Raw genomic sequence first — 12,411 nt, forward strand, 5'->3', positions numbered from 1 at the left:
GTTAGGAATAATATAGGCAGAATCAGACAAATTGATAAGTTCCAACCTGTGGCCAACCTTATTGGTGGTAGAGGTAACAAACTGAGAAAAACCTAAATCATGCATAGCTGACAAAAAAATATTACTTCGTTCCCCGATGAATAGATTATTGTGAGTATTATATTTTGCCAAGAAAATTATTTTCTTGCCAGATAGATACTACAAGCTCAGAAATCAGATTGCATATGTCATCAAGTGAACCCCGGACTACTGAAGATGGACAGTAAACTGATAATAACATTTGATTTCTTGTATTAGCAAAGTTCAGCAATAGCTAGTCAGAGGTTCCAGAGAATGGGCATCATTGTCACATCCCCACCCTGATGCAAAGCCTGTGACTGACCTGGTAGACTAAGCTGGGGCACGGCAACCAGGTCACGCTTTCCAACCCAATGCAAGAGATTTGAAACAATATTGTAAATTAACAGTAGCTTGTTCTTTACATTCCTTGCATTGAGGAGCCCCAAACAAACTTGAAGACCACCACTCCTAGCAGCATTTTAAGACACATCCTTCCCCATCACATTTGTGTGTCTCCTTTGAGACACTGTGACCGCCTTCCCCTCCGTCCCCTGCTGGGCAGCTCCTATAAACCAGCCCTGAGAGAGAGTATTGTGTTTCCAATGGATTTCTGCGGTTGCAGGGTAGTGCTTTTCCACCTGCAAATGTCATTATCAGAGTGGTCTTAGAAAGGAAGGCTGGGACTGCAAAGCCTTCAAAGGTAAAAAAAATCTCTGGTATCTTTTACAAGTGAATTGCTCTATTGCTGACTGATGTGATTTAACCTATAAAACCGAATTATATTAATACAATGACTGGGGAATGAAAGAGGGAGCAATAACAAACTACAGAAGTCCTATTGATTTTTTTCCATGGAATGCCCTTGGGGGTTTGTTCATCTCCATAGCAAGAATACTGAGTTGTGTACATAACACAGCTGGAAAATCTAGTACAAAATATGTGGATTCTTCCAAAACACTTTCCCCTCCATACGTTGTCTTTATAATTTGAAATGGATCATGTATTATTATTATTATTATTATTATATGGTTTTGGCTGCTGCTGAGTGAAACCTTCGATGCCAGGTTATTTTCTGATCCCACATTGTAACGAGTGAAATAATAAAAGAATTGTTAAAAAAAAGATGATGCCTGTTATAATGGTAAGATGTTTCAGGATGTGCTTGACTGTGGTTTTTAGAACACTCTCAAGTGACTGAGTTTGTTGACTTTTGTCTTTTTACAGCATAGTGCAGCTGGGATGTGGTGTAATTACCAATTAAAGGTTGCAGTAGGAACTCTGTATTAATATCGATGATGTTTATCAATTCATTTTTTTCATGTTTTGTGAGGATGTCATTGTTTTGTAAACAGTGTTGGTAGCATACACAGTATAGATGAACGTAGCATTGTATTTTAATGTGATTACAACAAACTACAATGGAAAAAGAACGGTTACATAAACTATTATTTCACGTAGTTGAAATGGAATCTGGTAAATATAAAGTTATTTTTTAACGTGGTTCAGAAAACATCTCATGTATTTAACTAATAAATTCTGTAAATTGTGAGCTCATCCTTGTTTCTTTTCATCTTGGTCAGGGACTGAGGATTACCAGTTAAACAGTGAGTGTAACAACGATGTGGTTTGTCCACCAAAATGCCGCTGTGAGTCCAATGTGGTAGAATGCTCCAACCTGAAACTCACCAAGATCCCAGATCGCATCCCACAATCCACCGCAGAACTGTAAGTGAATCCTGCTCCAACAATATCCTATAATCCACTGCATAGATGTAAGGGGACCTTACCCCAAAAATATCCCATACTTAATCCATTGAAGAACTGTAAGTGAACCCTACTCCTACCACATCCCGTAATCTGTTGCCTAGATGTAAGGAAATCCTACCCCAACCACATCCACTGCTTAAAGGGAAGCCTCTCCATAACTACATCCCATAACCCCCCAGATAGATGTAAACAAACCCTCTCCCAACCCACAAACTCATCCCATGATCCATGGCACAGCTGAAGGAAACCCTCCACCCAACTAAATCCCATGATCCACGGCACAGCTGTAAGGAAACCATCTACCCAACTAAATCCCATGATCCATGGCACAGCTGTAAGGAAACCCTCTATCCAACTAAATCCCATGATCCACGGCACAGCTGTAAAGAAACCCTCTACCCAACTAAATCCCATGATCCACGGCACAGCTGTAAGGAAACTCTCTACCCAACTAAATCCCATGATCCACAGCACAGCTGTAAGGAAACCCTCTTTCTAACTAAATCCCATGATCCACGGCACAGCTGTAAGGAAACTCTCTATCCAACTAAATCCCATGATCCACGGTACAGATGCAAAGGAACTACATCTCTCTAATTACATTCCATAACCCAACAAATAGTTGTAAGGGAACCCTCTACCCAACAATATCCCATAAATCACTGCAGAGCTTTAAATCAATCCTACCCTCTGACCGAATCCCACAGTCCACAGCAGGATAATTAGATTTGCCTCCTCATCCGGGTCTACTTGAACAGGCTGATCCAGTCCTGGTTTGGCTCCATGGGAGATGTAGTTCTACCTTTCTTAGGAAAATCAGAATTACAACTCCATGCAAACAATGACACAAACGTATGACTGGCTTAACCTGTTTGGGTTGACCCAGGTGAGCCTGTCCTCCTCCTGACTGCAACCTACAGTCCACTGCAGAGTTTATATCTGGCTAAATCTTGCATGCCTCTTCAAAGCTGTCTGTTTTTACAGAACTGACCTCCACCCCAGTAAAAGACAGTGAAAGCTTTGACCATGCGACTGAAACTGAATCATTTAACTGCTGACTTTATCTCAAGTGAAAAGCACATTGAAAGCTGTCGGAATACAAAGAAAAGCTATCAAAAAATAAAAGCAACTGCTGAAATATAACAACAAAACCAGGAACTATCAAATTGTTAAAGGAGCATTACTGGTTACAGTCACCTAAATATGAATTTATTGTTTCTTTGATTCTTTAGAGTCTCATATCTAGGTCTTTTTTCCTTCTTGCCCTAATAAATTACGGGGACAATTTTAAAACAGCCCAACTAGGTAAAAAGGACTAGTGGTCTGTGCACCTACTTTATATCTGGTTCTTCTCATGGCTGACAATTCCCAGATTTACCTCTCTACACCAGAAATGTTATCAGGAATTCAGTCCCAGATCTCAGCGGGCTTGTCTGCCATTGCTGCCTGGATGTCACGCCGCCACCTTAAACTCAACATGGGCAAGACTGAGCTCCTTGTCTTCCCCGACAAGCCCACTTCCCCTCTTCTTCCTTTCTCTGTTTCTGTGGATAACACTGTAATCCTTCCAGTCCCCTCAGCTCGTAAACCTTGAAGCCATCTTCGACTCCTCTCTCACCTACTCTACACATATCAAGAACACTGATAAATGTGCCGTTTCCTTCTCTATAACATCACCAAAATCCATCCCTTCCTTTCTGAACACACTACCAGAACCTTTATCCACTCTGTCATCACCTCCCACTTAGATTATTGCAATCTGCTCCTCACAGGTCTCCCAGCGAGCCATCTCTCTCCACTACAACGTATCCATAATTCATCTGTGTGACTTGTCTTTTGCTAAACTTGCTGCATCCATTCAACCCCTCTTCTCAAGTCTATTCTTGTATACAGTTCAAGTTCCTGTTACCTACAAAAGATTTTACTCTGCAGCTCCTCACTACCTCTCCTCTCTTATCTCTCTCTATTCCCCTCCTCGTGCACACCGCTCTTCAGGCAAGTCACTCCTCGCTACACCTTTCTTCTCTGCCGCCAATTCCCAACTCCATGCTTTCCACCTGGCTGCACCGCATGCTTAGAATAGACTTCCTGAGCTGTTGCGTCATGCTCCCTCTCTTGCCTTATTTAAATCCTGTCTAAAAACCCACCGTGTTTGAGACTGCTTTTAAATCTTAAATCTCTGATTCTATCGCTTATAGTCGCATTACTTTTTAACCATTATCTTAATAAATGAAATTCCCCAAGTCTTTTTTTTCCCTGTATGTTGATCTTGATTAGATTGTAAGCTCTACCGAGCAGGGGCTTTGTACAGTGCTGTGTACATCAAGTAACATTATAGAAATGTTTAGTAGTAGTGGTGGTGGTAGTAATTGTTGATCTTATAGTAATTTTTCCTTCTGCCTCTCTCTCTCTCTTCTCCCTTGCTTTCTTTTTCTGTGCTGTTTTGACATCTTTTCTTCATTTTTGCTTACTGCCTTTAAATATTTTTTTTCCTTTTAACTTTTATTCACTCTCTTGACTTTTTATACTTGTGTGTTATCTTGATGTTATCTCTTTTTTTTGAGGGGTGCTTCATTATGTTTTTTATCTCTTTTGACTCTGCTTTCTTGTGTTTCTTTTGCCTTGCCCTCTGTCTCCCATAGACGCCTGAATAATAATGAAATGTCAGTGCTGGAGGCTACTGGTCTCTTCAGGAAACTTCCACACCTGAAGAAAATGTGAGTGTAAGAGAACATCCAGTTTTGTGTAGTGGTTAAAAGATTACAAGAAACCACGGATAGCTGACAATCTGTGCAGTTAATACACTCGGTGCTAGCATGAGTAAAGAAAAGGAGAGAGGAGCATCAGGAATCTAATGCAAAGGCTCAAACCATGAAGAAGATGACGTCTTCTGAAAGGACGTGGTTCTCCTTATCTTAAGTATGGGAAAGACAGCCTGGGCAGAGGGACGCAGAAGCATGCATACAATATGAAGAGAGACACAAGTACCACTCATTACACACATTCATACCATTTCTAAGAAATTCAAGTTTGGGAATTCCGTGATGTTTCCTTTGCCCAGCTCAATGACTTTGAGTTGGTCCGCAGTGGCATAGCTGTCCCTAGCAAACTGTGGTAGGGGGTATCATGGAACATTACCCTGAGAAATGTACAGTATGGTAAAAGAGGGGAGGGGAATTAAACAGCAGATATATATCACCATAACCTGAGTCTGTCTTTTCCTTCTGGCTCTTTCACCAGTAACCTAAGCAACAATAAGATCACCGAGATTGAGGACGGGGTGTTTGAGGGGGCAGCGTCAGTAAGTGAGCTGCACTTGACAGCCAATCACCTGGAATCAGTCCGGAGTGGCATGTTCCGAGGTCTGGGAGGATTGAGGACCCTGTAAGTACTGACTATTGACAAACTGAAAGGGTTAGTGTGGGGGCACACACATTTATTAACCTATTATCATGGGCACGGAGAAGGTGAGGCGATGATGGTGCGTTCACTTTTCTGGTTTCTTCATAATTTTGCAGTTGTTTTGTATAACCCTTTTTTGGTGGAGATACTGTCTCGCCAAGGGCCATAAAAGAATTTGTTTCTGGGGCTGTTTCCATATGTGTATTTTCTCCTTTCCATTTGTCCCAAAGTGTAAGTCCGTTCTATGCGAGGAAGGATGTCCTTCTAGGCCCAGGCAGTGGTGTGATTTTGCTTCCTGTGTGTGTGACTGGGTGAGGTCTCTTCCTCATTCTGTGTGTGTAGCTGTCCTGCAGGGACCAAACAGGACACAGTATTATGTGTTCAAAATAAATTTACTATGATTATTTAAAAGAAATAACCACATGTCCTATTACATAGATAACTGTCCCTTTGCATTTGTTCTCTCACTGGGGCATTTACAGACCAGACTCTTCTTCCTTGCCTCTGTGCATGTTTCCTCAGTACCGGATTCTGGGTTAGAGCTTATTCCTTAGGGAGTGAGAGAATAAGATATCCCAGATGGGCAGGGAAATCCCTATGGGTGTAGAGGATCCCCTGAGTTTCAAAATTGTATCTGAGGTCCACACAAGTCTGGTTCTTCCCTATGCTGTATCCCAAGGGTGGGAATCCAGATGGGGGTCTCCCAAAAAAATCTTGCCTCTGCTCTTCGGACTCCTTCTTTTGTGACCTCTCATTAGGAAAAGTCTGTACTGGAAAAACAGGCTAAAGGAGCCCAGCTTCAACCGTGAGGAGGGGGGACACTAAACCTCCTCGCAAACAAAAAAGGGGAAAACACTTTCAGAGTCCAAACCCCTTCTTCTGAGGTGATGAGTCACTGCTTCCCTTCCATTTCAGGAGAAAAGGTACACAGATCTCCTCACCCCTGCCCTCTGGATTTGGGGCTTCTTCCTCACCAGCACAAACCAGGGTCTCACTAAGAATTCAACCAAAAATCTCAAACTTCACTGAAAAGTCTCTTCACTGAAAAACTGGAGACAGTTCCTGACAGGCAAGGGGTGCACCGAAGAAGCTTCTCCTCACAAAACGGATCGTTAGGCAAGGAGGGCCTAACTCAAATTAAGATCACTGCAAAAATAGCTCCTTCACTCCCAAGAGCCAACTCAAACTGACCACACTTTCTAAGCCACTAGCTCCCCCAAGTGAACTAAGGAGCTACCATTTACAGCCAGCCTCAAGAGTAAGTGCTGTTCAGAAATGGTCTCTCCCACAAAACTGAAAAAAATCCAGAACAGGGATCTAGGGCCATCTGGTGGAGACCTGGGGGTCTCTACATTTGTAAGTAACTGATTTTCTTACTGTTTCGTTGGCATGTTTTTTAGCTGATTAATATGTATACTGGATGAAGATCCTGGACACTTGAGTTCTCCAAATCAAAATGGATAATTGAGAAGATAGAGCCCCTTCTGTTTCAGCTGTGAGGAGGCAGAGGCTCCCCTCCCCCAAGCTATAAGGAGGCAGAGATCTCTTTTCCTCCAACTGTGAAGCAGCATGATCAGAAACCCGTTTCTCCTAGTTGTAAAGAGGCATTGATCCCCCTTCCCTGTCGACTGTGAAGAGACATTAACCCCATTTCTCTGTGAGGAGCATTGACACCTTTCAGTTGTGAGGAGGTGGAGACCCCCTTCCTTCCAGCTGTGAGAGTACAGGGTAGAGCAGTTTCATGATCAAACTCCTGAGAAAGTCTATGAGCAATGGGGCACTAAATCTCCCGTGATTGTTACAACCTTCTTTTACAAACAAGACTTGGTTGTTGTCTTGTGTTTGTAGGAGCAGTTGCTTGTTGCAAACTGTGTTCAGCCTGCCAAAATAAAAGATAACACTATATTTCATACCTTTCTTCCATTGTTTTGCAATCTGTTGGAAGGACATGCAAGACCTGCCAAAATAAGCAAATATGCACAGGATCAGTGCAGCCTTTTTTCCTGCCCTGTGCAAATGATTACTGTGCTGCCTTCCCTCCCTCCACCAGTCCCGCCAAACTCCCGATTTTAATGGAGCCATTCATGGGCTTCTCTTATTTTATTTATTTACTAGCTGTACCCGGCCATGCGTTGCCGTGGCTCAGCCTGGTTTAATTTCACAATGCACATTAGCTCTGCTCCGGCCATCCCAACTCCCTCCCCCCCACTTCCCCGGCGGTGGACGAACTGGCTCGGTGACTCTTTTACCCTTTCCTCCTCCTGTGTGTACATGTCTGGCAGTCCCTTCTCCCTCCATCCTTCCCCAGCGACGGAGGAACGGGCTGAGCCGTTTCTCGGAGCAGCGACTCGTCTGCCCTTTTCTCCTCCCTTCTGTGACACCCAGCACGTAGCGCAGAGCTCTATGGTCCACACATGCGCAGTAGAGCTGCTCTCTACTGCGCATTTGCGATCCGTCAGTCAGAGATAGCGTGTGTTGCTTTTACGTCCAACAGATGGCGCTGTTTTTCCCAAAAAGCATGTTTTTACCTGTCACAGGTATGACATCTATATAATATAGGTATATAAAAACACGCACGAAATCGAATGCAACGTTGTGTCAAAATTTGAAAGCAATCGGTGAAGAACTTTCAGAGATATAAGATTTTGAACAAACGAACATTTACATTTTTATTTATATAGATTTAACATTAGTATATCGCTTTAATGATTAAACATTGCCCAAAGTGATTTTCCTAACAATAAGGTCTTGTGTCTGAACATCTTTTACAGGTGCGCTGGGGTTAGAGTAAAGAGAAAAGCCAGTCTCCTTTTTGCAAGAAGGGGATCAGGATGCCCAGGGAAAACATCCTGAACTTTTCTTTTTTGATGAATTTATTCAAGGCCCTTAGGTCTAGGATGGGATGGCATCCTCCCATTTTCACTGATATCAGGAAGTACCAGGAGTAAAATCTCCGCCAACCTCCTAGCTATGGAGGAAGGGTCTGGAGGGCTGGTGGAGAGTTGCTGAAGGGTCGCATGGTGGTCCTGGATTTGGGCCACCATGTCCTTAAACTTATCTTCAAAGAGATTCTGTCCCATGCCTGGCACATCAGCAAGTCACTCCTGCACCTCTGGTCTGAGATCCAAGGCCTGCAGCCATGCAATCTGCAGGCACTGATTCCCACCGCAGAGACCCCTGTGCTGTCTCAAAAACATTGTAGGTTGAACAGATCTCGTGTTTTACACACTCCAGGTCCTTATGCAGCAGCAACAGGAGTGTGTCTTGCTGCTGCTGAGGCAGTTGCTTGGCAACATCCTGTACTTGCTTCCAGATGCTCGCATATACTGTCTCATGTAGAACTGATAAGCAGTTATGTGGACAATAAGCATTGCTCCCTGGAACACCTTTCTCCCAAGAGCATTCATTGCTCTTTGATCCTTCCCCAGGCTTGCTGAAGAATGGGTCCAAGAATGCTTGGCCTTTTTGAGAGTGGATTCGACTACCACCAAGTGGTGGGGCAGTTGATGCTTGTCGAATCCAAGAGCTTTCTGGATAAGATAGATTGCATCCGCCTTCTTGTTCACGGGAGGAAATGTTGTTCCCACATCCTCTTCAGCAACTCCACAAGGATCTTGTGCACTGGGACTGCCATGATCTGATTGGGAGACTCAACAAACTGGAGGATATCGAGCATTTTGTGCTTGGTGTTCTCTTCAGTTAGTAACTGAAAGGGGATGGCCTCTGCCATCAACTTAACAAATCCTGCGAAGGAGAGGTCCTCTGGCAGGGACTTCCTTTGCTCTTCTGGAAGAGATGGATGTGATGGGAGAACCTCAGAAGCATCACTGGAAATCCCAGATGAATCATCCCCCCAGGGGTCATAAGTGCCCTCATCCCCACTGTCATCAACCAGGGAAGGGGCCTTGGGTGCTCTGCTGTTGTCCAATGGTGTAGGCACCAGTGGAGCTGGATGTGGTGTTGAAGGAATTTGTGCCCTTATCGGTCTAGCTTCCTTCTCTAAGGAACCGCCAACAATGACTGGTTCATCAGGGGGGGGGGGGGGGTGCCTCGCAGGGCATTGATGCCATTCCGGGAACTGATGCCCGCTGGATCAGTAACACATCGATCAGCACATGCAGGGATTCGAGCAGCAGCGTGAGGAGCAAAAGTGTTGGTGCCGTGGCGCCACTGCCCCGCATCACTTTCTCCACAGTGAGCTGCACACATTTCTCCAGTTCTTCCTCGAACATCGCCAATGCCAAAACAGGTTGGAATGAAAGAGGTGTAACCAAATCCTCTTCAGAACCAAGAGGAGGATTGGTGGTTGGCATCAAGTCTGATGGAGTCCGTGGCACACCCCCAGCATCAATGGAGGATTGGCTCTCCTTGCTGGGGGTCACTCTGGAGGCATTACAGCAAAACCTGGTGCATCCCCTTACTCAGCACCATCCATTAATGGGGACCAATGATGATGCTTCTTTGGCTTTCCTTGATGCTCGACATTGTCCTTCTTCGATGCTGAGGTCGATGACGAAGAACTTGACTGTCTCGACTTGGAGGAGTCCATCGCTGGCCGGTCTCCGACAACATCAATGAAACCGATGGCCCCGCCGATGTCGAAAGTTCGGTTTCCAATGGTGCAGCTCCTACATCCTTCAATTCTAATGCCTCCATCTGATGCTGATGAAGCAGTCTTTTTCAACTTGAAAAGGTGCTCCATCTTATTCAGTTGAATCTCACAATCCTTCAGGTTCATCTGGGCGCATCTGCTGCAACCCCAGACTGCATGTGATGCCCTGAGGCAGAGAACACACCTATCATGGGGGTCCATGATAGTCATGGTCTTTGTCCACTAGGGTATTGCTTAAATCCCATAGTGGACATGTTATCATGAAATAAAAGGGATGGGAGATTGAAATTTATGACAGTGGCCGTCAATGGCTGGTGGGCACTGAACGCATCGCTGCCCCAGGGGTATTGATGCAAAAGGAAACTTACCACTAAATGTTGAAAATCCTACCTATGCTAGAGGGAGAAACGGGGGGGGAGGGGAGGGACCCTGAATCAATTGAAAGAGGCAGTGATTCAAAACATCACAAAAACAAAGTTGTCCAAAAAACAGGCCTAGTAAGCCATAGATGGGAAAGCTTTGCTCTTACCTGACCGCGAAACAACAGGCTCCGCGGAAAAGAAGTCACTGGAGGGGACCCCGCGTGGTTGCATGCTGAGCATGCTCAATGAGGCATAGTCAGAGTTCTAGAAACTTTGACATAAGTTTTCCATGCTGGGCTGATACGGTAATGCCACCCATGTGTGAAGACTACTATCCTGCTTGTCCTCAGATAAATATTTAAACAGATTTATGTGGCTAAATTCTGAATTTAGCAGGTCAAATCCTTTTGAATATTGACCTCATTGAGATTAAAAGTCTAGATGAGCAGGACTGCTATGAATGGGATACTGGGATAGACAGTAAGCAGGCTGGATGAGTTGAGTTGGTATATAGTGAAAGATGCAGAACAGGATAAATAGCAAGAATAACAGAGATAATGTAATGTGGAGATTTAGGATGCCTTGAATAGGATGGGATAATATTGATAATGAGCAGCTTGAATGAGTAGGATTAGGGTAAGAGGAGGGAGCAGTAAAGAACACTGTTGTGGGTAATTAGTCTGGATGAGTAATAGTGATAGTAGGATGTCTGGATAAGTAAAATTAGTGTTAGAGTGGAATAAATATGATGAGATATTGACGCAACAAGTTCCTATAAATAGGGTTAATCTGTGAAGAGGATAGTTCGGTTGAGGTATTGCATGAGGGAGGTAGGGTACAATCAGCCTGCGGTGGCAATATTGTCAGCTAAAACATATAAGGCGATTGAAATCTTTAATTAACAAATAGTAAAAAGAAGTATTTACCTCAAATTAACCTTATTCAAAAGACAAGGAAAGAATTAGAAAGGAGAAAGAGACTGGAAGGCATTTTCTCACTAAGAAAAGTGGAGGAGCATTCATTATTAACTTGCAAAATGTAGGAAAATTTAGAAAAAGAAAACTGAAAAAAAGGCACAAAATTATATTTCTTAACTTTGCAGGATGCTGAGGAATAATCGGATTGGCTGCGTGCACAATGACAGCTTCACGGGGCTAAGGAATGTCCGGCTACTATCGCTGTATGACAACCAGATCAGTATCATCTCCCCAGGAGCATTCGACACCCTGCAGTCTCTCTCAACTCTGTAAGTCACATGGCATCCTTCTCGTCATGGATTCTCACCCACTAGTGCAGTGCAACTGTGCTGTAGAGAAGAGTAAACACTCCCAATGCTCCGACTATTTACTTCTGACAAGTGATGCTCTGTATGTGTAACATGCAATAGTGTAGGCCACTGTGCAGCTATGGAAAAAGAAACTGGCATTACAGAAATAAATGATGGTATAGTAACTTAGCCTGTGATTGTACCATAAGAACAAAAGAAGTTGCCAAACTGAGTTAGACTGAGGGTTTCTCAAGCCCAGCATCCTGTTTCCATCGGTGGGCAGTCCAGAATACAAGTACCCGGCAAGTATCCAAACATTAAGTAGATTCCATGCTACTAATGCCGGTATTAACTGGTGGCTATTCCCTAAGAGGTAGATTTTAAAAACATACGCGCGCGCGTACTTTTGTTCGCGCACCAGGTGCGAACAAAAGTACGCTGGATTTTATAAGATACGCGCGTAGCCGCACGTATCTTATAAAATCCGGGGTCGGTGCGAGCAAGGGGGTGCACATTTATGCAACTTGCGTGCGCCGAGCCCTGCGCGCGCTGCCCGTTCCCTCCGAGGCCGCTCCGAAATCGGAGCGGCCTCGGAGGGAACTTTTTCTCTACCCCCCCGCACCTTCCCTTCCCCTACCTAACCCACCCCCCTGGCCCTATCTAGACCCCCCCTACCGTTATTGGAGAAGTTGCTACTGCCTCCGGGCAGTAGTAACTTACGCACGCCGGTGCAGCAGGCCCCGACACAGGCCACTGTGTCGGGGCACTCAGCCATGCCCCCGGACCACCCACACGCCCCCCGGACATGCCCCCGATCCCTAACCGCGCCCCCTGGCCACGCCCCTAACCGCCCCTTTTTGCAAGCCCCGGGACTTACGTGCGCCGCCGAGCCTATGCAAAATAGGCTCAGCTCGCACAGGGGTGGTTTGGGGTAGGTTTTC

At 44.7% G+C, this 12,411-nt stretch overlaps 1 protein-coding gene across 1 annotated transcript in view; it reads left to right on the forward strand.

The window, feature by feature from the left end:
- SLIT1 (slit guidance ligand 1) overlaps positions 1–12,411 on the forward strand; it is a 580,546-nt gene that overhangs the window by 398,740 nt on the left and 169,395 nt on the right. Inside the window, exons 16-19 of the mRNA XM_029610174.1 lie at positions 1,641–1,785; positions 4,470–4,544; positions 5,068–5,211; positions 11,306–11,449. Coding sequence (XP_029466034.1) covers positions 1,641–1,785; positions 4,470–4,544; positions 5,068–5,211; positions 11,306–11,449 — 508 coding nt within the window. The remainder of the gene's footprint in view (positions 1–1,640; positions 1,786–4,469; positions 4,545–5,067; positions 5,212–11,305; positions 11,450–12,411) is intronic.

Source organism: Rhinatrema bivittatum, chromosome 7 (assembly GCF_901001135.1).
Source record: "Rhinatrema bivittatum chromosome 7, aRhiBiv1.1, whole genome shotgun sequence".
Lineage (NCBI taxonomy): Eukaryota > Metazoa > Chordata > Amphibia > Gymnophiona > Rhinatrematidae > Rhinatrema > Rhinatrema bivittatum.